This window comes from Suncus etruscus, chromosome 7, assembly GCF_024139225.1.
Source record: "Suncus etruscus isolate mSunEtr1 chromosome 7, mSunEtr1.pri.cur, whole genome shotgun sequence".
Taxonomy (NCBI): domain Eukaryota; kingdom Metazoa; phylum Chordata; class Mammalia; order Eulipotyphla; family Soricidae; genus Suncus; species Suncus etruscus.
The window spans coordinates 52,295,547-52,319,717 of record NC_064854.1 but is presented as its reverse complement, the minus strand read 5'-3'; the positions used below and the strand labels follow the sequence as shown (position 1 = coordinate 52,319,717).

At 41.8% G+C, this 24,171-nt stretch overlaps 2 protein-coding genes across 2 annotated transcripts in view; one reads left to right on the top strand and one right to left on the bottom strand.

Moving 5' to 3' along the window:
- The window catches only part of HMCN1 (hemicentin 1), a 414,107-nt gene that overhangs the window by 168,705 nt on the left and 221,231 nt on the right, over nucleotides 1–24,171 (top strand). Inside the window, 3 exon segments of the mRNA XM_049777571.1 lie at nucleotides 17,685–17,826; nucleotides 20,187–20,314; nucleotides 21,484–21,597. Of these exon segments, the coding sequence (XP_049633528.1) occupies nucleotides 17,685–17,826; nucleotides 20,187–20,314; nucleotides 21,484–21,597 (384 nt within the window).
- On the bottom strand, nucleotides 12,022–16,919 carry LOC126013597 (protein transport protein Sec61 subunit gamma-like). Its single transcript, XM_049776717.1, has 2 exons — nucleotides 16,771–16,919; nucleotides 12,022–12,366 (listed from the first exon to the last, which is right to left on the bottom strand). The coding sequence occupies exons 1-2, from the start codon at nucleotides 16,917–16,919 to the stop codon at nucleotides 12,111–12,113; spliced, it is 405 nt and encodes a 134-aa protein (XP_049632674.1). The 3' UTR covers nucleotides 12,022–12,110.

The window sequence follows — 24,171 nt, the reverse complement described above, 5'->3', positions numbered from 1 at the left end:
TTTTTTTTTGAGATGTAGCTTCTTCCTTTTGGAGTGTCCTGGGTGACCAGGCATTGCCCAACAGGTGGTAGTCCTTGGGCCTTTACCTGAAAGAGTGACCACTTGGAAACAGTCTAGAACAGATGACTGTCCCTGTGCACTGAAAAAATCCCTAAAGAAGATGTTAGATGACTGGACCAGATACCTGTTGAGATTGCAGTTTGTTTCCTGTTCTTGTCCTTTCTAGTAGTCTGTACTGGATCTGAGGGGAGGCTAACAGTCTTACCATGCATCGCATCTGAGTTTTTTCATTTTTGAGAACCCTACTTCTGACAAGACGTAGTGGAACCCATAGTTTCTTGGCAGGATTGCCATCTGTGGAAAAATAAGTATATCCTTTCTTTGAATGAGATTACCAGCAATACATTCATTATCAATTTTTACCCAAATATGTGAATTAATTGTTTTTTTTTGGGGGGGGGTACCTGAGCATCTTCTTTAAAGTGTCCTTCTGCAGCTGTGTAGTGCTCTCCTTGGGGTAAATTCAGGAAGTTTAGTGAAAATAGTGTTAAGGATAAAATATCTGTCGATGGCATGCCCCTTTTCCTGTATTTTAATAATTGAGTTTTGAGGGTTCTGTGAGCTCTTTCAACTATGCTGTGCCCTTATGGCTTATAGGGGATTCCCATGATATATTTTTGATTTGCCATTTTTTTTTGCAAAATGATGTAAAAGTTTTACTGGTGTAGGCAGGGCCATTGCCCATTTTTATGGATTTAGGTACTCCCATGACAGAAAAACATTGTAGCATGAAGGTGCAAACAGCTTTAACTCAGAATTTATTGGTGTTCCCCATATGAAATGTGAATATGTTTCAATGACCACATGGAGATGAGGTTTCTCTGTAAAGAAGTCAGCATATGTAATATCTATTTGCCATAATTCTTTTGTCTGTAAAACTCGGGGGTTGGCCCTCGCTACATCTGTTCTTTTATTCAAAGGCACACAAATTGTACACTTATCCACAATCTGTCTGGCCTGTCTTCTTGGAATATAATAGTTCACATGAAAGTGGCAGGCATTTGTATGTAACATTCCATGTTCTTTTGCAGGTGACTTAAATATTGGCATGACCAATGGTCAGTAGTTTCATTTCCTGGAGCCATCTGACCTGGGAGACCAGAGTAGGCTCTTATGTGGGTGATGAATATTGGCTTAGAATATTTTTGCAAAAGGGTTTGTAATCAATGCAGCAAATCTTGAATAACCTGGTTATGAGCATTTTTTTTTATTTTTGGTTTTTGGGTTACACCTGGCAGCACTCGGGTTATACCTGGCTCTATGCACAGAAATCGCCCCTGGCTGGCAAAGGGGACCATATGGGATGCCGGGATTCGAACGACCGTCCTTCTGCATGAAAGACAAACACCTTACCTCCATGCTATCTCTCCAGCCCCCAATGGTTATGAGCATTTAAAGAGGCAATTACTATGCCTGGGAACAATTCTACCATGTAAGTTTACAATGTTGCATGGCTCTGAAGCATGTGATAGTAAGTAATTAAACATATCAAGTTCCATTTGTTGAGTAGACTTGTTAACGTGTAGGAAGTTTTGTGGTCAGTGAGGGACCAGTGATATTGCCTTTCTTGGTGATGACACGTCAATGTAAAAAAAGGGGTGTCAGGCATAGGGAAGGAATATATCACAGAGGAGATTATAAAATGTGTCCTTTTGAAGAAATCCCAGTCCTTCCAGCAGGATACTGGGAGGAAACTTCTGAAAAGTCATATAGGGCTCATTGAAGGGGTTCACTGAAAGGTATTATGCATTCTATTTTCTTTTTTGGAATGCAGGACTATTATTTTAGGATCATAACTTAACAAAGAAACCACTCAGCCTTGCTTAGATATAAAAGCAGTGATAAATTCCAAATAGGGCACAATGTCTGAGGTTGCTTGTTGTGTAAATAAACCCATTCTAGAGGCCCAGACAGCTGAAGAGTAGCACCTCTAGGAGGATGAGGAACTTCAAAAATTAAAAGCCACACCGTCTCTCCAGGTATGAACCTGGAAAAATATGACTTTTGGAGCCAGTCATCAAAACAATCCAATTTCTTTTGGGCCTTTTGAGTTAAACACCTGGGGCTATTTAAGTCTAGATCTCCCCCTAGTGTGCTTAATAAGTTGGTGTGTTCAGAGTTTGAAATCCAAAGGTAGGATAGATCCAATTTATATCATCTAAGAGATTTTGACAATCAGTAAGAACCTTAGATTTTTCTGATAAATAGAAATCTTTTGGGAATGCACTGAAGTATGTTCCAATACAAAGCCCAAGTATTGAAATGGAGGCAAAGTCTGAAATTTTTCTGTGGCTATTGTTAAAACAGCAGCCTGAAAGCAATTGACAAATTCATACAAACATTGTAATTCTCTGTACTTAGAGCAGGCCATGAGAATATCATCCATATAGTGGAACACATATGCACAGGGAAACTTTTTGCAAACTGGATATAGACCACATCAACAACATATTGACACATGGTGGGTGAATTCATCATGCCTTGAGGTAAAACCATCCATTGAGGAGCTGGAGTGGTGGTGCAGGGCATAAGTCATCTGTCTTGAGTGCACTAGCCTAGGATCAACTTCGGTTCAACCCCAGCATCCCATATGGTCTCCCAAGCCAGGGGCGATTTCTGAGCATATATAGCCAGGAGTAACCCCTGAGCGTCACCAGATGTGGCCCCAAAACCAAAATCCAAAAACCAAAAAAAAAAAAAAAGCCCAAGAAAAAAACAAAAAAACCCATCATTTGAAATCACTGCATGGGGCTCTATTTTGAGAGAAGGAATTGAAAAGGCAAGACACTTTATCTGTTTTTGGTGAATGCAAATATTATAAAACGTTGTTTAAGTAAATCACTATCAAAGACCAGTTTTTTGCAATGGCTACTCATGAAGGTAAGTCAATCTGTAATTTCCCCAGAAGAACCATGTATGCATTAATAGCTCTAAATCAGATGAAAGTCTCCGGCTAACTGATCTTTTTTGCATAACAAAGATGGAGGAAATTCCGTTTATAAAAAGAGGTTTCAATGTGTCCCATCTTAGCTGCTTGTTAACTAAGTTTCTCAGTGCTTCTAGTTTTGTGCTGTTCATGGCCCACTTCCAGAATGGAACATTCTCTTTTCATTTGATTGGGATGGATTCCTGGTACTTTAACTCAGTGCCCCCAATTAAAAAGGCAAAAACTCTGAGCTGGTGTACTGGAAGGGGTTGGGCAATATGGTGAAACATCTGAGCTAGTGAAATGAGAGGGGGTTGGGTGAAGAATGTGATTTTTCACCCTCCATTGCTTATGCTATTTGTGCCCCCAGAGGTTCATGGAAACTAGAACTACATATGGTAGAAAAACAGCCTATTGATTTTCTGGTCCTATGTACTACAAAATCCTAATGCTCTGATGAACAGAAGCTGGAGGTAAAATACCACTTATTCCCTCTAGACTATAAGGTATATTCTGCAAGGCCCAATTGTGGGGCCAATGTTTTAAACAATCAGAGACTTTAGCACCAGAGTCAAATGTTCCTTCAAACTTCCTGCCCTGAATTTCAAGGGTTAACGTTGGATTTTCTCCTTTGATCTTAGCAGTAAAAGCTGGTAATGGATTAGCAAAAGCATCAGGATTTATTCTTTTCTTCCCAGATGCCCTTGACTCAGACTACTCAGATAAAATGATTAAGTCTTGGTCTCGAGGGGGCGGGTCTGTGAGCCAGAGCAGAAAAGGATTACATCCTGCAGTGTCTATGTAAATATCCCAGAAGCAATCTGATGTGAACAAATGATGGATTTTGGACCCCTTTCTTGGTTGCTGGAAATATAATAAGAAAATGAGAAACAATCTCTAGCCGAATGGGATTTTTTGCCATACCTTGGGCAAAACCCAGGTGGTTTCCTTGGGCAGAGGCCACTGTTTCCACTAACCATATAATTTTATCTATTCTGGTTACCAGGAGTTTGCATCTGAATAGCATTGGTTGATACAGGGGTTGTGGGTGGGGGCAGGATGGTGGGATAGCAGGGAGAACTGTAAATCTCAACATTTATGATAGGCAGGGAGGGAGAACTGTAAATTCCAACATTTCTACAAGCATGTAGAAATTCCATGACATCTCTCTTTCTAATGGGACATAATATAGCCTGACAAGTTTCACTGGCATCGTCAAAGGCTAATGTTTTCATCAGGACCTGTTTTACTACTATGTCTTTAATCTGCCTTCAGATAACATTTGCCAGTTTCTCCAGAAATTCTGCATATGGCTCAGAAGCTTCCTGAAAAGTTTTTGTATAACTATCCTTATATTCAGAATCAGAATCAACTTTCCCCCCAAGCCTTCAATGCCATCTTTCTGACAAGTTGTGAAACAGCACAGGGTAAAATTTTGCCTGCTTATTTATTTCTGAGAGCTCCCCACTCTCCTATCAGCAGCTCATAAGACAACAGGACTCCTACAACCATCCTTCCAGAGTGATCTAAGCTATTAACCTTATTCTTAGTTTCTTCAGAAAACCACAGTTTCCATTGTAAAAGTTGGAAAGCACTCAGGCAGGTATTAGTATTAAAGTATTAAGTTCTGATGGATCCAAATTCCATTGTCATTCCAAGTACCAAGAAATTCAACAAACAGAGAGAATAGACCATACTCTGAGCATGCTTTCTAAAATTGACCAAGACATTCCATATTTAAGCCCACATAGGTTGAGGTTTGTTTTCCTGATGGGAAGGAGTTGTTTATGATTCTGTGTTTCTGCCCATTTCCTCTGAGAACTAACAGCTTCGGTGGGACAGGGTGGGATTTCACACTTTCTAAAGAGAGAGGGTTTCATCACATTTTCTTTATGGAGCTGTGGAAAGGATGGAATGAGTGATAGTCTTACAGATACACTTTCTGATTCAGCATCTAATTGGACTGTCACTATTTTCAGCATTAGTTTCATTTAGTAAATCAATATCAGCCAGTGAAGCAGCTGGCATCTCCTCTTACCTAGCATCAGTGGGTGGTGGCAAATTACCAGCCTAATGGTTTTTGGCTTGACCACATATAATTACTAAAAATGCTCCTTTGTTTTCCAGTATTAAAGGCTCTTTAGAAACAGTAGGTGGCACTTCAGAAACAGTTGAAAGCAGTTCACAAATACTGCTTGAATTTTTCACATTTCATGATACATAGTGAACTGTAACAAGGAGAACCACTACTAGAGTAACCAATGTATAAATTACTACGCCAGTGTATTTTATGTGGACTGTTGGAATAAAGAAGATAGATAGCAATGTATGTGAGGAGATGCCAGGATCCCTCAACCCAAAACAAAGCTATTGTCATAACTTTGAACCAAATTGAAGCTAACTTAAAAATTCATGGTGGAGGGCCCGGAGAGATAGCACAGCGGCGTTTGCCTTGCAAGCAGCCGATCCAAGACCAAAGGTGGTTGGTTCGAATCCCGGTGTCCCATATGGTCCCCCGTGCCTGCCAGGAGCTATTTCTGAGCAGACAGCCAGGAGTAACCCCTGAGCAACACCGGGTGTGCCCCCCCCCCAAAAAAACAAAAACAAAAAAAAATTCATGGTGGAAATATCCACTTGAGCAGCCATGAGACTACCCCAGAGAACATCTCACCAGTTATAGATGGAGTCCCTCCTCTGGGTGCTACGTGTAGTGGAAGTCTTATGATCCAAACCCAGAGGATTGGAGAAATGTGGATCTGGAAGTCAAAGTCGACACAGGAAATAATCCACACATGGTTAAGGAGATGAAACAGTTTCAGGAACTTCCACTATAAGCCTTCTGCTCCTAGCACTAACACTAGCAAACAGAAAGTTCAGTCCTGAAAAACTGAAACCGCAATCAGTTTTCCCTGAGACCTAGGGCCTTTATTAGTAACCCAAACACAACCCCTAAAGGAGGAGATCAGGTAGGGTAAAGGGCCAATTTAAAAGATGCTTCAATCGAAAGGTATTGCCAACCAGTGTGTGATAAGCTTATCCTGAATAGGATGGAAATCAATAGGCTAAGGGAAGTTGGGTTAATGAGAACTGAGCCTTCCTTAATGAAATCCCCATTTCTGAAAATGTTACTTGATTGAGGACCAGAAACAGAAAGCACAGGTTTTGCCTGAGGGGCATCTGTTAGGGCTCACACCCCTAAAATCCAAAATACCCCCCCCCCAGAATGGCCTCATAACACTGAGATGAGAGTAACCCCTAAGCATCACTGATTATGGTCCAAGCACAAACCCATTTTGCCAATGTCCCCAATTTATTTTTATTCTAGTTCTCCCAGTCATTCATTCCAATTTATTATAAATTAATGGCTCAACTGCAATTAAACTTTTTCTTAATACTGGAAAATTACAAGACAGGACAACATTATGTAGATAACAGTGATGTGCTGTGATTATAGATGAGAAAGGGATGAAGAATAGCAGCAGAACTAGAGTTCAGAACTTATTCTTCTCAGGGCTTTTTATAGACAATTTTTTTTTTTTTTTTGGTTTTTGGGCCACACCCGTTTGACGCTCAGGGGTTACTCCTGGCTATGTGCTCAGAAATCGCCCCTGGCTTGGGGGGGACCATATGGGACGCCGGGGGATCGAACCGCGGTCCTTCCTTGGCTAGCGCTTGCAAGGCAGACACCTTACCTCCAGCGCCACCTACCCGGCCCCAGACAATTATTTTTTATTAGTGTTTGGTAATCGAGGATACTAGTAAACTAGAACTAGAACTAGTAAAAACTCTTTATAGTGGGAATGCTACAAGATGCTGTACACTTTCCCACAGCACTATCCAAATACTTTCTTCATCATAGGCATGATAATGCTGGAGAGATAGGAGAGTGGGTAAGGCATCCAATTTGCCTTGTACACTTCTAACTGTTTGATCCCTGGCACCTCAGACAGTCCCTTGAGTTTACCAAGAGTGATCCTTGAACACAGAGCCAGGTATAAGTTCTGAGTACCACTGGATGTGACTCCAAAAGAAAAGCAACCAAAAAATGAAACCAATGCTGAAAAGCCATGGTTAAGAAAACACTTTATTGGAAAGGCTCATTTGATATCTTCTTTCTTCAATTGTTCATTTATTCATTTATGAGTTACAAAATATATACGTGTCAGGCATCATAGTCCTTTCTGAGGATATATGCAACAAAAATCTTGTTTCAATGAACCTTTATTGTAAGAAAGAAGTAAGAGCTCAATAAATCCTCAATAACTTTAGTAACTCCATTGTGAGGTATAACAGTCATCACAACAGTTTGATTTATAGTTTCATCTATTTTCTGATAATTTCATTTGCCACTTTTCTTAGCATGAAAATGAAATATGAAGTGAATTTGTTATGCGATTGCTAAGTGGGCAGGTTTGGGCACTGGAAGCGAGAGAAATTGTTGGATATTGGAAGTAGGGTCACACCAGTAGTGACATTGGTGTTAGGATATTATATTGCATGAAACAATACTGTAAATAATGAATGCGTAATTTTTTAAAAAAATTAGTGAATAAATGTTTACAATACATTATAAAAAGAACATTAAAAAGGAACTAAAAACAAAAGGTATCAAGATAAGTGAAAGAGGAGTGGTAATTTGCAATTATGAGTGAAAGAAGTTGAGCTGAGTGGGTGCCATAGTGGATCATTGACTTCTTCAGGAAGAGTAAAGATTAAAAATGATTTCATCCCATTCCTGCTTGGAGTGTAGGGTCAGCTTGACTAAAGGGAGGTCAAGGAAGCCTTTCTGGGTGTAGGCAACTGGGTTGGAACCGGCAGGAGGAGGACACAGAATTGCGAGTGGCTAATGGTGATCCTGCTTTTCCTATGCAAGCTAATTGTTAAAGCAAAATCTCTAGGGTTTAGTGTATGAGTTGTTTCTCAGCAAAAAAGGCAGCTGGGCAACATGTAGTTGCATTGATGTTCTGGGGGAATGTCAAGAAAGATGGAGAGACTGTCAAAAGCCAGAGAGATTAGAATAGAAAAAAACATGGTGGAAGGAGCTATACAGGTGGAGGAGGGCTTGAATCAGGAGGGTTGACCATTGTGTGTGTGTGTTCGTGTGTGTGTGTGTGTGTGTGTGTGTGTGTGTGTGTGTGTGTGTTAGACTGGACACCTGGCTCTAGTGTCCCTTGAGTCACGGTTCACATTCCCTCTTTCATGTGACCTAAAGTGGCAAATGCATTTGTTCATTCAGCAGTTTAATGAGCTGTCAGGCTCCAAGTCTTTCCTTCAGGAAGATCCAAGTAGACCCACTTTTTTCAGCTTTTGATTCTGTCACTTCCTTATTAATTTAAAGTTAGCCTGTTTTGAATATGGTAATCAACCTTTTTTATCTTTTTAAGGGCTAGTTTTAGAGATGTAGGTTTGGAGCAAAACTTAGAGACAGTTTTTTTCCATGTGTTCCCCACTCCTGCCCACACACAAGAAGGTCCCCCCCTTCTTGGCACCCCTTCAGTAAAGGAGGGCATATGCTACAGATGATGAATCTGTACATTTGAATCACTCAAGCTCGGCTTTCATATTGGGGTTTACGTACAGTGATCCTGTGGTTGGTTTATGAAACTGGACAAATGTATAGTGATTTGTTCACCACGTCAAACAAAACTTATATTCTTATCTCTGTGTGTGTGTGTGTGTGTGTATCTGTTTCTGTCTCTTTCACACACACACATACATCATACACAAACCTCTAAACTTCTGGAAACCACTAACGTGGTTATTTTTATTCTCCCCATAGCTTGCCATTTCCGAAACATCTTATGGTTGGAATCATTCAATATGGCGCTCCCTCAGCTTGGCTTCTTTTGCTTACAATTTGCTTTTATAGTTCCTCTCTGTCTTTTCATGGCTCATTTCTTTTTGAGTTCTGAACAGTAATTCATTGTCTGCAGTACAAAACAAGTTTGAGTTAGTCCAAATATATTCCTAACATAGAGTCTGGATTAGGATAAATATGTACATTTCTATAAGGATTTCATAGTCTCTTTCTACTTGGTCAAGAGGCCATAATGCTAATAATGATGATTGGGTCCTTTTTTGAAGTCAAGTGAGAACATACATAGGAATTTGGTCTTTCTGTTTTATTTTTATAAATACAACCTGGTAAAGAAAACCATGACCCATTCATAGATGCTGCCAGTCCTCACCCAGTCGAAAGAATAAAGTAAGAAAGAATAAAACATTCATATTCTGCTATTCTTATCTAGGAATGTAGAGCACTTGCCTTAGATATGTGAAGTCTTAGGTTTAATTCCCAGCACTGCAGAAAAAAATCTTGCCATTCTTATCAGTCATCTTATTCTTTTTGCCTAATCACCCAATTCTGAATTCATGATTTTTATATATCCAGATTTCCTTCCATCCATCCACCCACAATCTTGGTGGGCATAGAACAGTTTGTTTCATACTTGGTTCAGCAAAACTTAGAGGAATGTGAATAGTAAATAAATCTATAGAAGTCAATTTTGATGATTAATTGCTCTGTTTTTAAGCTTTCTTAGTCTAGTAGAGGACAATCACATGCAATATCATTGCCATATGTTGGAAGTTTTTCTTGACCTTTAAAGAAGCTTTTTGATTATTTCTTGCAAAATTGGTTTCAAGGTTATGAATCCCTAACCTGTTGGCTGTGCACGATGAAGCTCTGTATTGTTTTTCAACTCTGAATGATAATCCAGCTGGATAAAGTATTAATCATGAGTTACTCACTTCATTGAGTTTTTGTACTATATACTTCCATATTCTCTGGCTTATTGAGTTTCATTTGATAGATCTGTGGTACATCTTCTGAGCTTTCCTATATAGGTAACTTCCTCTTCTGATATTCTGACCTTCTGCTTTCAATGTTCTGCCTTTGTCTTTGGATTTTGACATTTGGAGTATAATGTGTCTACAACCCCCATTTCCTCCCCACCCCAGATCTCAGGACCTGTAATCCTCAGCTCTGGGAATTTCTTATTGATAGTTCCTTTAACCAGTCTTTCCTCATTATGACTTCCTGTTCCTCAGGAACTCAGATGAGTGTTTGCTCTTCTTGAGCTCCTCCTTCGTTCTCTGACATGTTACTCATTTCTTTTCAGATATTTTCCACCTCCTTGCACTTTCCAAGAAATTTCTGCTTTCTTATTTTGCAATCCCTCAAATTTCTTGCTCAATTCTTTTGCTGAAGAACTTCTGTTGGCATTTTTTGTTTGTTTTTTTTTTTTTTTTGTTTTTGGGTCACGCCTGGTGATGCTCAGGGTTTACTCCTGGCCATTTGCTCAAAAATTGCTCCTGACTTGGGGGGCCATATGAAACACCAGAGGATCGAACCATGGTTATCGAATGCAAGGCAAATGCTCTACCTCTGTGCCACTGCTCTGGCCCCTTGTATTGACTTTTGCGGGGGGTGGGGTTTGGCCACACCCGTTTGATGCTCAGGGGTTACTCCTGGCTAAGCGCTCAGAAATTGCCCCTGGCTTGGGGGGACCATATGGGATGCTGGGGGATCGAACCGTGGTCCTTCCTTGGCTAGTGCTTGCAAGGCAGACACCTTACCTCTAGCACCACCTCACTGGTCCCTTGTATTGACTGTTTAAATATCACCTGCCATGTTCTACATTTCTACCATTTCTGACTAGAGTCAGATTTTTTTTTCCATTTTATTCTCATGTTCTTGTGCTTTGCTGACTCCCTGCACAATCGTTTTTCTGAACTCATTGAACATCCTTGTTAGAGTGACACTAAAGACACACAGTTTGAGGATTGACTGATGCTTATGTCTTTGGTAATACTATTTTTGCTTATTGAACTTGGTGTGTTTCTATGTGTTTTCTCATGGCTTTCTAGTGTTCTTATTGTGTGGGGGTGAGTCTTTTTCATAAGAACCCCTGGAAGTTGCTGAAGGATTAAGCTGGAAGTTACTCTCTGTCTTATCCACTCATTCTCACAGAATGACAGGAAGAGTAACTGAAAAATTTGTCATTTGTTGAGTAGATATGTCACATGGCCACATGCTTCAGTAGCTGTGGTTTGGCTCCTTAATTTGGATCAGGTTAGGTGTGGAGGATGTTGAGACCCACCTGGTAGAAAGAAGCTCTGCTTCCTTGTCCAGAATAGGTCCAGTGATGTGAGCCAAAGGTAAGTATTACTTGGGATGGTGAAGCAATAAACAGAATTCAGGATTTTTGGGTCATCATTGTGAAAGGAAAACAGAGAACATTAAATGGAAGCTATGTTAATACACATATAATTTTATTCTAGGAATTACTGAAAATAAAGACCAGGACAGCAACCTTATTCAATACACTTTTATCTTATATTGCGAAAATACAAAGTGTAAATTTTGGTGTGTATGAGGGGGGTGGTGGACAAAGCTGGTGATACTCAGGGCTTATTCCTGACTCTGTGCTCAGGGATCCCTCCTGGTGGTACTCGAGGTGACAATATGTGGTGCCAGGGATCAAACTGGGGTCAGATATTTACAAGGCCAACATCTTAACCCAGCACTATCTCTCTGGCCCCAGAGTATAAATTTTTAAAGAATCTTGATGCATATTTGCTGCTACATTTTTTTTTCATTTAAATGGAATCTAGCTTAAATTTATCATTATACATCTCTGACATTATTGCCTTTTTCTTATTAACTGGGTTTCATAAGCACATCGGTATTCGGGTGTGGAATTTCTTGCAAATCCAACATATAGCTGCCAAGATATAGTCCTTTCTGGTGTATTTCATTGCCAATGCACCATCTACTGGTGAATCAAATGAATGAACGACCCTTTCTCTGAGATGTAACAGACCTAGCAGGGCCTGTAGAACTTTCTAGAATGATGGAATATCTGTGCAGTTTCATGTTGTAGTATTTACACTTGAGGCTCTTGAGATTTGATTTAGTTTTAGACAATTTAAATTTGTATCAAACAAGAAGATTCTTCGTCCTTTTTCTTTTAAAATTATTTTAATTTAGAAATAAAAACACCTTGGAAGAAAAAAAAGGGAAAAACAAAATATATAGGCAAATTTTTACTCCAATTCTTCTTCTCCAAGTCTCAAATTTTCACCAGTCTCCAAGGTGGATATCATTCTTCTGTAAAGGTATTCAGCCACCAACAATGATGTTATTAGTAGGGATATGGATCAGTTTCACAAAAAAGCCGATAAGTCCCATTATAGAAAATCCTATTGCTGTTGCCATTGCAATCTTGTGGAATTCTTTTCTGTCAGGTTTGGTGCATCTTTTAACCAGGCGAATTGATTCCTTCACAAACTGCCGACTGAATTCAACAAACTGCATTACCTGATCTATGATGTCTTTTTGAAAAACTGTCACCCAGCCGGGACTCCCAATTCTTGTCCTTTTTAAGAGAGTTAAAAGACAAAATAGTTAAAAGCAGAAGCCCTAAGCAAACTATCGTAATGCATGTAAATTAAATTGTCCTGAGATATTTGGTACTCATGAATTACTGTCATTTAAAATAATTTTACCATTTAGGTAAGACCAGAGGTCTCCATCATTCCCTTTATGAAGTTTATTATTGGGGACCTGAAATATAGGACAGTGAGTAAGGCCCTCCTGTTTCATGCAGCCAACTCTGGTTCAGTTTGGATATCACATATGGTCTCCTGAGCCATGCCAGGAGGATCCCTGAGCACTATCAGGAGTATCCAAAAACAAAACATAAAAGAAGCATCTTGTGAAATTGCTGCATTTGATTTTATATTTTCTTTTTTTCTTTTCTTTTCTTTTTTTTTTTTTTTTTTTGGTTTTTGGGCTACACCCAGTGACGCTCAGGGGTTACTCCTGCTATGCACTCAGAAGTCGCTCCTGGCTTGGGGGACCATATGGGACGCCGGGGGGGATCGAGCCGCGTCCGTCCAAGGATAGCACAGGGCAAGGCAGGCACCTTACCTCTAGCGCCACCCGAGCCCGGCCCCGATTTTATATTTTCAGGATTTTGGTGTGGCCTTGGACTTTTTTCCCTAAATGGTTATTTTCTTTTTCTTTTCTTTTTTTTATTTTTATTTTGAATTATGAGAACAAAAGATGCAAAGAAAGAGGATAAGGTAAAGTTACAGTGGAAGGACAATCACCCATAACATAATTATCAGAAAAAGTCCCCTTGCTGATCTTAACTTTGAACTTTCAGCCAAAGAACGTTAAGATAAAATAAAACAGAATCCATGTGCAATTATTTTGTCCCTCGAGTCCCCAGATTGTAGCACATTATAATATTTCTTAACAGCACACAAGGCAATCTAAAGCCATCAAAATTACGTAACTCCTTTAACATTAGAGGCATAGTATTTTTTACATTTCCATGTACATGCATATTAGCTTAAGTTAACCTCAAATTTTAAGTGGGTGCGTTTTAAGGATTAGAGTCAAAGGAGCACAGTAAAAACGTTGTTAGAGTGGCAATTGTTGTTTGCATAGGCCCACCAAAATATGAGAGGCATGGAAAGGAATAACCTTGGCCTAAATACAAAGAGATCCTACCCCTGAAGTTTCCTGGCATAAGACCAGCTCTAGGCTTCAGGCAAGTTATCGTCCGATCCAAGACATAGTCCGTAGTGCCAACACACTTTTCACACAGTCTCTGTTGTTGGTATCATGTTTCTGTATTAAAGATTCTGGAATCTGCATGTCCTACATTGAAGTCATGATGTGGAGTGTCTTCTCGTTTCACCTCACCATGAAAGGGCAATGTAGGAAGCCCTTTCCTGTAAGCAGGTTGTTGTTGTTAAGTCTTCTCAGTGTTAAGGGAAGTCTCTTTTGAGCAGGACAATGTCTGAGCAGTGGTAGGGTCTTCCGTGGTAGAGGATTGCTTCCAGGTGATGTTATAGACAAACCTCACAATTAAGGGGCAATACAGCAAGCCCTGTCCAGTAAGCAGGTCATTGTTCTTGTTGTCTTCTCATGTTAAGGGGTGTTTCTTTGAGTAGATAGATGTCAGAGCAGCTGTAGGGTCTTTCCTGGTACAGGAATGCCACCAGGTGATGTTATATACAACCTTGGATGTTTTGTAAATGTCTTCTGTAGATCAAGGGGTGAATGGAGAATGCCCATTCTTCTGAGGCCTGTGCCTGGTCTTTATGTCAATGTTCAGGGTGTAAGGTCTCATTGCACTACAAGATTTGTGTGTTCCCATCTCTATTAGATAAGAACCTATTGGTATGTATAGTATTTTCCCATTTTAATGTGCCTAAGCAAACAAGAAATAAAGCCACGTGGTGCTATCAGATATATGGGGGTGTAAGAATATTTCCAACAAGACCCATGACTTGGTTCAAACATAAGTATTAAACTGAGGGATTCTTTCACACCAAATTCCATATTGAGCAGTTCATAAAGAGAAGATAAAAAACATGGGGGGGGATCGTCACTGTATAAGAAAATATTCAGCAAAAGTTTATAGAGGTCAAAGAAAACACCCATAAAATGTTGAAAACATGCCTTTTAAAATAGTTGGGTGGGTGTTAACTCCAGGGCACCACTTTGGTCTGTGACTTAGGACTCTACAGTACTTAAGAAAGAAAGGGTAAATGAGGAGTAATGATGATAGGAATTAAAGAAGTTAAAGAGAAATATGAACTTATGAAGGGGTATGCAAAAGGGCAGAGTCAAAATGGACATTCTGCATACATAAAACATAATTCAGTGATAGCAAGTACTATTAATGTTTCTTGTGTGAGTACTATTAATGTTTCTTGTGTGAGTACTATTAATGTTTCTTGTGTGAGTACTATTAATGTACCACCTAGACCCTCCCTAAGGAGCTGAATGGATAATGGGGGAAGGCCTAGGGTACCTTCAAGCTCCACCAAGGGACCCAATTCACCGGCTTGCCCAGGCATGTGGCCCGGGAAAGCCCTGGAGATCTGGAGCAAGGCGGTAGAGGGGTGCTGGGGTTACCCAAGTCCCGCACCCCCACTAGGCCTGGTCAAGCAGGCCTCCAGCATGGAGGGGGCCTGCCAGACCTCCTCCTGCTAGACTCCCGGCTCCCAGAAAGGCTAAATGGTTATTTTCTTGTTTGTTTGTTACTTAGTTCTTGTTCTCTATTCTTTGTTTGAAATCTTTGACCAATTCTGCCAATAGGCTTGTAAAATCTAAAAATGTTCAAATGTTTACATTGAAATCAAACTCAGATAGATGTAAGTTTAAATAGGCTTAGGTTTAAATCAAAATTAAATTTGAAAAAAATTGAAAAAATTTTGTAACTTTTATTTATGGAAAATGTAGGAAAAAGGAAAGGAACACATCTGTTCATTATGCACCATTCTGAGTAAAACGACAAGTGTGGAATGCAAGCTTCACTATTAAGAAATTGGTGTTCTTGTTTTGTTCTTTTGTGAGGGTCGGGGACCGTATTCTGCAATGTTCAAGGCTTATTCCTGGCTTTATGCTCAGGGATCACTCCTGGATGTGGATGGGCTTGTGGCAACCATATTTTATTTATATTTGTGTGTGTGGAATACCCAGTAATACTCAAGAGATTACTCTTGGATCTATGTACAGGGTTTCCTCCTGGCATTGTTTGGGAGACCATCTGCTTGCTGGAGATCCAACTCAAGTAGTCTGCATACAAGGCAAATACTCTGTTCTACTCCCTAGCCACACCCACACTCTTAGGAAATTGTACTAGCAAAGGGATCTGTTAGCATAGGGCATAGCTACTAATTACATTTCTCTGAGCTCCTAATAATATTCATTAAGTAGCCCTTTGAAGTTAGCTTTTTCTATAGGAAATACGGACTCAGAAAAGCCAGAGGTCTAATAAAATAGGTTTACAAGCTGTCTAATTCAATAGATACAGTCTTAGTAATGAAATACTAATTGTTTCTCCCTTCTCAAGTAGCATGGACTGGCTTGTTGTCATTAGGCATTGTCCTGGAATGCAAGACCAACAGTAAAAAGTGTATTTGGTGACAGTTACAAATGGTGCCTGTTGTATTTTAGAAATGCGAATCAATTGTCTAGTTAGCTGAATGCAGATTTTAACACTCTCCAACAGGAAGATATTTGTTTCATTTCTATTGTGCTGGAGATAGTATAGCAGGTAAGGAACTTGCCTTGCATACAACTGACCTGGATTCAATCCCTGGCACCACTGTGAGTCCTCAGAGCACTTCCACATAGGTCCAACCCCCATCCAATTGATGTTATTGCAAGAACTCAAGCCAGAAAAGAAACTTGATGCTAAAAAGCCAGTTAATGACACATCTGCCTTCTCATTAGTGTCTTAATTCCTCATTGTATAAAATCATCTCTCGGGGTCCTTTTAAATTGGGGTGTTGATCAATAGCCTTGATATAATTTTTTCCCAAAAGTCATCTAGTGCTTATTAATTGATTAATTGATTTTGCTAGGGGGTGTAGGGCCACACTTTACGGTGATGCACTGGGTCATTCCTAGCCCTGTGCTGGGGTATCACATGGCAGTGCTGGGGTGAGCAAAAAGCAAGGCAATTGTTAATCCCTACCTACCACTGCATCCCCTTAATGCTTGTTTCTGCAAAAATAATTGATCAGGGACTGTTCTACCAGCATCAGTTTGGAAACTGTTGGGAGAGAGGGGAAGAAAGTGCCTCAAGTTTTCTAACACCTTTTTTGTTATGGACAATTACTGAGATAAAAGAGTCCTTCCCCCAAATAATTCATTATTCTCCTTGCTTCTGAGAACAATAGGAGCCCCAGCCAGGTTTTTTGGGTGCAGAGGTAGATTTCAGGAACCCCATTTTCCTCTACTCTTTCCCTCAAACCACACAGTCCCTATCAGTGCTGAGAAGGGGAGGGTCACCGTCTCCACCTGTCTTTGAGACTCTTCTCTGGTGGGTGCCAGAAGCCAGCTTGAATGGTTCTTTGAATGGCAGTGGCTATTTGGGGTGATGGTGGGGAGCTGATGTGACATTATTGGTCCAAGGTGGAATGAGGTGAGTTCCTTCTATGAGAGTTCACTTCCTCACCATCTCTCAAATCTCACCCTTCTTGCTTCCCTCCACAATCTTTCCTTGTCCTAAGTTCAAGTCTCCCAATCCAAGACTTCCAGTCTTCCCTACTTGTCCCCCATTTGAAGCAGTAGCTCAGCGTGGTGCTTTATTCCTGAAGAATTTGTTCATTAAAACCTGCTTGTACTTTCCTGTTTGCTTTGGGAGAAAATTTGCCTATGATGCAACACGAGGCAGTGAGAAGGCTTGAGCTTTTTCCCCTGAAAAATCTATAACCTGTTCTATAGAAAGAGAAGGAGCAGTTGGAACACGGATGAGGCTGGATCCAGAAGATTTGTGACCTCCAGCGTGTGTGGTCACCAAGATATTAGGTACCCTGGTACTCTTCCCTGGGAGCAGATTTAAATGGAGGCTTGCACATAAATGTTCGAGGTCAGCCAGGAAAGTACAGAAACCAGACACTTGAATAGAACTCATGGGATTCCCAGACTGTTTCTCTGTGTCCTGTTGCTCTGGGGGTTCTCTCTTCCTTGTGAGGATGGTTCTATGCTGGTGTAGGAAGGAGCTGAGAGATAACACATCTGCTGAACCAGTGCCCAGGGGATGTAGACTGTGTATGGACAGCAATTACCTCTTTGTCTTCTCTTTGCAGAACCGCCCAGGGTCCAGTGCCCAGGGGATGTAGACTGTGTATGGACAGCAATTACCTCTTTGTCTTCTCTTTGCAGAACCGCCCAGGGTCTCTGTGGTGCCCAAGAATCAGTCCTTCACAGTGGGCTCTGAGGTGTCCATCATGTGCTCCACCACAGGGCACCCCAAGCCGAAGATTGCCTGGACTTTGAACGACATGTTTCTTATTGGTTCACACAGGTACTGGAATTGTCCCTTCATTTCTGCTTTTACCAAGTATGCAGTGTCTGGGGCATATAATAACCCATTGCCTGAGACCCAAACCCCAGAGATTTGGATTTTTCTACATTTCTAAGCCAGAAAATGGAGGTACCACCTCAGAGACTTAAGGACTACATGTTTGTATATCTGAAGTAGATGGTGTGAAGGACTTCCCAGTTACAATGGTGAGACAGAACCATAGGACAGCAGGGGCAGCACTTGCCTTGAACACGGCTGACCTGGGTTTGATCCCTAGCTTTCCATAGGGTCCCCCTATTGAGCATCTCCAGGAGTAAGCCGTGAAAATCATCAGATGTTGTCCAAAAGTTCAAAGTTAAATAAAACAAAAACAACAATGTTCACAGAATGTGGACTGACCCATCCTGACACACATGATAGAGCAAGTGTGAAGCTAGTGGTGCGTAGATTCCAACACAGGATGTGAGAGGGAGAACATGAACAATCTCAAACAGCAGATCTGAGGGTGTATTGAACTCATCTTAGTGCTGCTTTACAACCAGAAGGAATTTCCTGTGCTGGACCATTAATGCTGTCCTGGTCTATGAGTGAGATCAACACTAAAGTCACTTGGGAACCTTGCTAGCCACTGTGTGCTATGACTTTTGGGTTTGAAAGGATGAAGTGGCATCAGTGAAGGGTCGATCTTGGGCTCATCTCTTTTGCTTTGTTTTGGTTTAGGGCCATACCCGGTGGTGCTCAGGGGTTACTCTGTGCTCAGAAATCGCTCCTGGCAGGCTCAGGGGATCATATGGGATGCCAAGGATCAAACCCGGGTCTGTCACAGTCAGCAGTGTGCAAGGCAAATGCCTTACCACTGTGCTATCTCTCTGGCCCCTCTGGGGCCATCCATGCAGAGCCGAAACCTTAGTACCAAAGCTAGGCCTTTCTCTCCTGATGCAGAGCAAGTTACAGAAAAGAACCTTTGGAATACCAATGATGAGGAAAACTCATGCACTGGAAAGTGATGAATTCTTGTTTTTTTATGGGGGCCACACCTTGCAGTGGTCAGGGATTACTGCTGAATCTGTTCTCACAGATCACTCATGGCAGGGCTTAGCAGACCACATGGACAGTAGAGTTTGAACCCGAGTGTGCCTGTAAGGCAAATGCCCTCCTCCCTGTATTATCACAGTGTAAAATTTCTCAAGTAATCCTTCACACACAGGGAGTACTGGCTACACAGAGCTTTATTCTATTTTATTCTGTTTCTGATTATGAAAACAGGCTAGTGATTTCTGCCAGCAGCAGGATTAAAATTCTGAACTCTGTGAAGATTTTATTTTTTGGCTTTTGGGCCATACCTGATGATGTTCAGGGGTTGCTCCTGGCTATGCACTCGGAAATTGCTCCTGGCTTGGGAGACCATATGGGATCCTGGGGGATCGAACCGTAATTTATCCTAGGTCAGCTGAGTGCAAGGCCTTACCACTGCACCACCACTCCAGCCCCACTTTGTGAAGATTTATGTGCCCTGAGCCATAATATTGGCAAGTTTCCTTTCATTTAAACATTTTTTTTTCTGGGACATCTGATGCTCTGTTGTTACTTCTGGCTCTGTGCTTGAAAATTACTCCTGGCAGGTTCAGGCTATGCCAGGGATAAAACCCGAGTTGGCCACATGCCAGGTAAACACCCTACCCGCTGTTGCTATCACTCTGGCCCCATGGTTCATTTTTTATGGCGTTCTCCAGCTCTCTTGTCACCGAGGCTGGACCAGACAACAAAACCCCCAGAAGTGATTCAGAGTTTCATTTTCTGTATAACCCACCAGCACTAGCTGATTTCAGATTTTTTGATGTGAGCTGATACCTCATTGCTCTTTTGATTTGCATTTCCCTAATCATGAGTGATGATGAGCATTTTTCATGTGCCTCTTGTCTTTAGGAAAGTGAGTGTTCATTGCTTCTCCATATTTATTTTTGGTTTGATGGGTTTTTAGGCCACACCTGGCAGTATTCACAACTGACTCCTAGATCTGCACTCAGGAATCACTCTTAATCAAGTTCAGGACCCATAGCAGGACCCATAGCAGGTGCCTGGTCAGCCACATATAAGGCAAACGCACTCTCTATAATAGGACAAATTTTTGGTTTTATTCTCGTCTGTTTTGTTTGCTTTTTGAGCATATCAAGGGGTGCTCAGGGAGCAGTTCTGGTAGCACTCAAGGAATTACGTAGGATGCTAAGGATTTAACTCAAATTACCCACACAGCTGTCCTATTGCTCTGGCCCAATCTCTCCCCATTTTTGGATGGAGTCTTTGGATTTTGTTGTTCATTTTGTGGTGACTCTTTTCTTTGTTTCTTTTTCTGTTTCTAGGTACAGGATAACCTCTGATGGTACCTTCATTATCAAAAATGCAGTTCCCAAAGATGCAGGTGTTTATGGCTGTGTGGCGAGCAACAGTGCAGGGATGGATAAGCAGTCGACCGCGCTCCACTACATTGGCAAGTAATCGTCCGAAAGTGAGCAGCAGGGCCAAGTCTCACTTCAGACATCAAAAGCATTTTTCTAAAACGTGCTATTAGACAGGCATAACTGGACTTACAAGGTCTTCTGCACTTATTACCTCAGTTAGAATAAAGAATATATGTAGAATATGGTGAAGGCTAGGGAAATAATGAGCTGCTTTGATTTAGTAGGAATCAAGGGAGTGAATGGAGGATGGAAAGTGCCCAGTTGTCCACTGCTTTCCTGCATGGTTGCCTGTTCTCTGTTATATTCTACTTACAGTTGTGTTTTTTCTAGTTTTCTAGTTTAGGCTGCTTAGAGACTCTCTGTGACAGTGACATGCTTATGACATTTTTATGGGTCTTGCCTAGATACAGTTTTCACTTTGATGTTGTTTATTTTGGGGCCACACCCAGTGGTACTCAGTGCTTACTCCTGGCTTAGCATTCAGGAATCACTCCTGGGGGGCTTGAGGGACCTTAGGGAATGCTGGGGATAAAACGTGGATGGCTGTGTGCAAAGCTAACACTACCTGCTATACCATAGGCCTGGCTCCCGCCAATTTTTTATTTTTTTTATTTTTTGCTTTGGGGCCATGCCCTTTGTTACTCTGAACTTATTCCTGGCTCTATTCTCAGGAATCAGCTTGGTGGTGCTCAGGACCCTTTGGGATGCCAGAGATCAGACCAGTGCCCTCCCCACTGTGCTATTTCTCCTGCCACCAGACCTTCTTTTCAAAGCTCTGGTTCTAATTTTGAATCCTCTTTTCCTTTCTTTAATGTTTTAAACGTTTCATTTTTACAAGCCATTCTCTTTCTAAAACTCCCCCCACCCCCCGCACTTTCTCCCCATAATTCTATTGAGCTCCTCAAATTATAGAACAGTTTTGTTAGAATTACACTTGTCTCATTGCCTTTCCTTGGCCTTCAGCAATTATTCTTTTTATTCTCTTTAGTCTTGTAAACTTGAAGGAAGCTTTAAGTCCATGGTGTAGCCTGGACCATGTGGGATGTTAGAGATTGAACCCAGGTTGGCCATTTGCAAGCCAAACACTCTTCTAGTAGTGCTGAGGTCCAGTGGCTTGATGTTTTCTTGACTCTTTGAACCCATGGTATCCTCCTATGCCTGGTATTCACTTACACAGTCATTTTTATTTTTTCTTCAGAAGTTCCAAAGCTAATGGTGGTTCAGAGTGAGCTCCTGGTGGCCCTGGGTGACACAACTGTCCTGGAATGTCAACCCTCGGGGGTTCCCCCACCTCAAGTCCAGTGGTTCAAAGGTATGTTTTAAAGTTTCTAAGATGCTCTGGCATTGAGCGCTGGGTTTGCCTCTCTCTCTCTCTCTCTCTCTCTCTCTCTCTCTCTCTCTCTCTCTCTCTCTCTCTCTGTGTTTTAAAGAAAGGTTTCTATTTTGATTAATTAGAACTTTGGGTGTATGATTTACACAGCCCCATAAAATGTGTTGATGAGCTCACTGAGATAATGGCTGAGCTCTCAGCTGTAAGCTTGGAGCATCTGGTGTGGATTAGTGTACCGTGAACATGGGTGCAGGAGCGCCTTCCACAGCCGCCCCCCCCCCCTCCTGCTCTTGGTGAGTTTATGATGGTTCCTAGGAAAAAGTCATTTATGGCCATTCAGGGCATGTTTTAAATAGTGGCACCACTTCCAGTCTGCTTTTTTGGGGGATAAGGACTCCCACTGTTCCCCAATTTTGCTGCCCTCATCAGGATCCTTGCAGAAAGAAAGATGAAGATTCTTAGGCAGTGGAGGGGCCACTAAAGGACAGAGGGATGTTTGTGGTTGCCTCCTCTTGTATGACTAGAGCTTAACACACAGAAGCAATCTGTCTCCCATAGCAGCCCTGAGCTTGTACCTCTCTGAGTGTCTGCAGCAAGAGTTCCAAGGAACAGACTTGCGGGCCGAGCCATTCTTAGTGTCCTCCTTCTGTTCCTCAGTTCTCACAGCATCTGAGACAGACTAAACCCTGCCAAGCCTCACTTGCAGGGGTTGCTAGGATGATGGCCATGCTGTTTGCAAAATAATTTTGTAATCTTCCGATGAAAAATGCTAACTTGTACAAAGCACTATTGTTATGATTCTGTTTTCTTAAGCACGAGCCTCCCCATGGCAACTGGGTGGTGTTCTAATCCCAGAATTATGAATTCACTTCGGGATCAAGCTCTTGGGAGAACATAGGGTGAAGGGGAAAAGCTTTATGGGGGAGAAACTATCCCTTTGAAAATTTCCCATCGAAGCGATGAGGGGGGTAGATGCTCTCTTGCTTTCTGTGTGACGTCTTCCCCATTTCTCTGAGACTCTTGGGATGTGTTTAAGTTAACATCAACTAAATGTCCTTTGAAAAAGACTCCAGGGGGCCAGAGAGATAATACAGTGGTTAGGACATTGGTCTTGCATACAGCTGACCCAAGTTCAATCTTTGGCAACATGAGTTTTACCATGAGTGGTTCCTGTGCTAAGAGCTAGGAGTAAGCCCTGAGCACCATCAATGTGGGCCCAATCTTCCCCCACACCCCTGCAAAAGAATAACCCAAAATACTCTAAGTATTTTGAATAACAAAGGAAAGGGTTGCCTATTATTTTTTTAAATTACTGCATAATGCATTCAGAAAAGAATGTTCTCTGGACAATGTCTTTTCTTGTCACTATCAGAGTTGATGTTAAAAAGAAAAATTCAGGCCGAAGTGATAGCTGCATTTGCCTTGCACGTGGCCAACCTAGGACAGACCCAGGTTCGATCCTGGCATCCCATATGGTCTTCCAAGCCTGTTAGGAGGGATTTCTGAGCACAGATCCAGGTGTAACCCTTGAGTGCCGCCAGGTGTAGCCCTAAAAAACAAACACAAAAAATAGTTCAGGGTCAGAGCCATAGAGCAGTAGGCAGGGCACTTGTCTTACTTATGGTTGATTTGGGTTCAATCCCCAGTACTACAGAGAGTCCATTAGGCATCATTTTGTGTGACTCCTGAGCACTTAGCCAGGAATAACCCAAACAAGCAGAATTTTTAAGGATGTGCTGGGCCCTGCTTATTACTGTCTCTGATCTTCACACACAACATTCTCTCCCAGCTTGAAGCTTAGTTCCCCACCATTTTACCTTCTTCAGAAGGAACTTGAAGTGGAGGGAGCCAGGCCGACATCTTGCGGAAGATTCTAAAATCACCTACCCAGGTTCTATATGTCTCACAGTCACAGTTTAGGGTGAGCAACCCATGGGCCTCCTTGGCTCTCCTTGTGTTCTGAACCCAGGTTGCATGAGGTTCTGGGATCTGACAGAAGATTCTGGAAGATGTTTCTCCAGGGTTCTCCACATTCCCCAAACCTAATTTCTAAACCCTGGGACCAGGCCGGTGTGCACTGCATTTCACGCAGGACTGTGGGGGTATTGCAGAGCTAGATTCTCCAGGACTGTGGAAAAGGCCCTCAAAAACCAAGACAGGCACATTGATTCTGCACAGAAAGGTGTGCCCAGACCTTCCTCTCCCACCTCGGTGGATGAAGGAGCCTTAGGTTTGGGAAATTCCACTTGTCCCTCCTGCCCCCATGGGCCTTGTTCATTCTCACAGACCCCAACACCCCTCTGAGGAAAGGAGTTCCCAAGAGCAAGAACCTACCCTCCAAGGTGTAGACAGTTTCACAACCAACCGAGCCATGTCAGGGGATTTTAGGAAGCACAAAACCATGAAGAAATCTCAGGGAAAGGACAGATCAGGGAAGGCAAGCAGGGAAGAGAGAAGCAGCAGTGACTGAGTGATTGTGCAGCGGGGAGGGTGCCCACTTTGCGTGCATCAGCACCAGTTTCAATCCCGGTATCCCATAGAGTCCCTTGAGTACTA

Bases quoted from the DNA above. Each gene is read 5' to 3' on its own strand.
- LOC126013597 (XM_049776717.1), bottom strand. From the start codon at position 16,919: ATGTCACATCAGCTCCCCACCATCACCCCAAATAGCCACTGCCATTCA. The intron at 12,367-16,770 runs GTTTGAGGGAAA...TCTCTTAAAAAG, and splicing joins GCACTGATAGGGACTGTGTG to GACAAGAATTGGGAGTCCCG.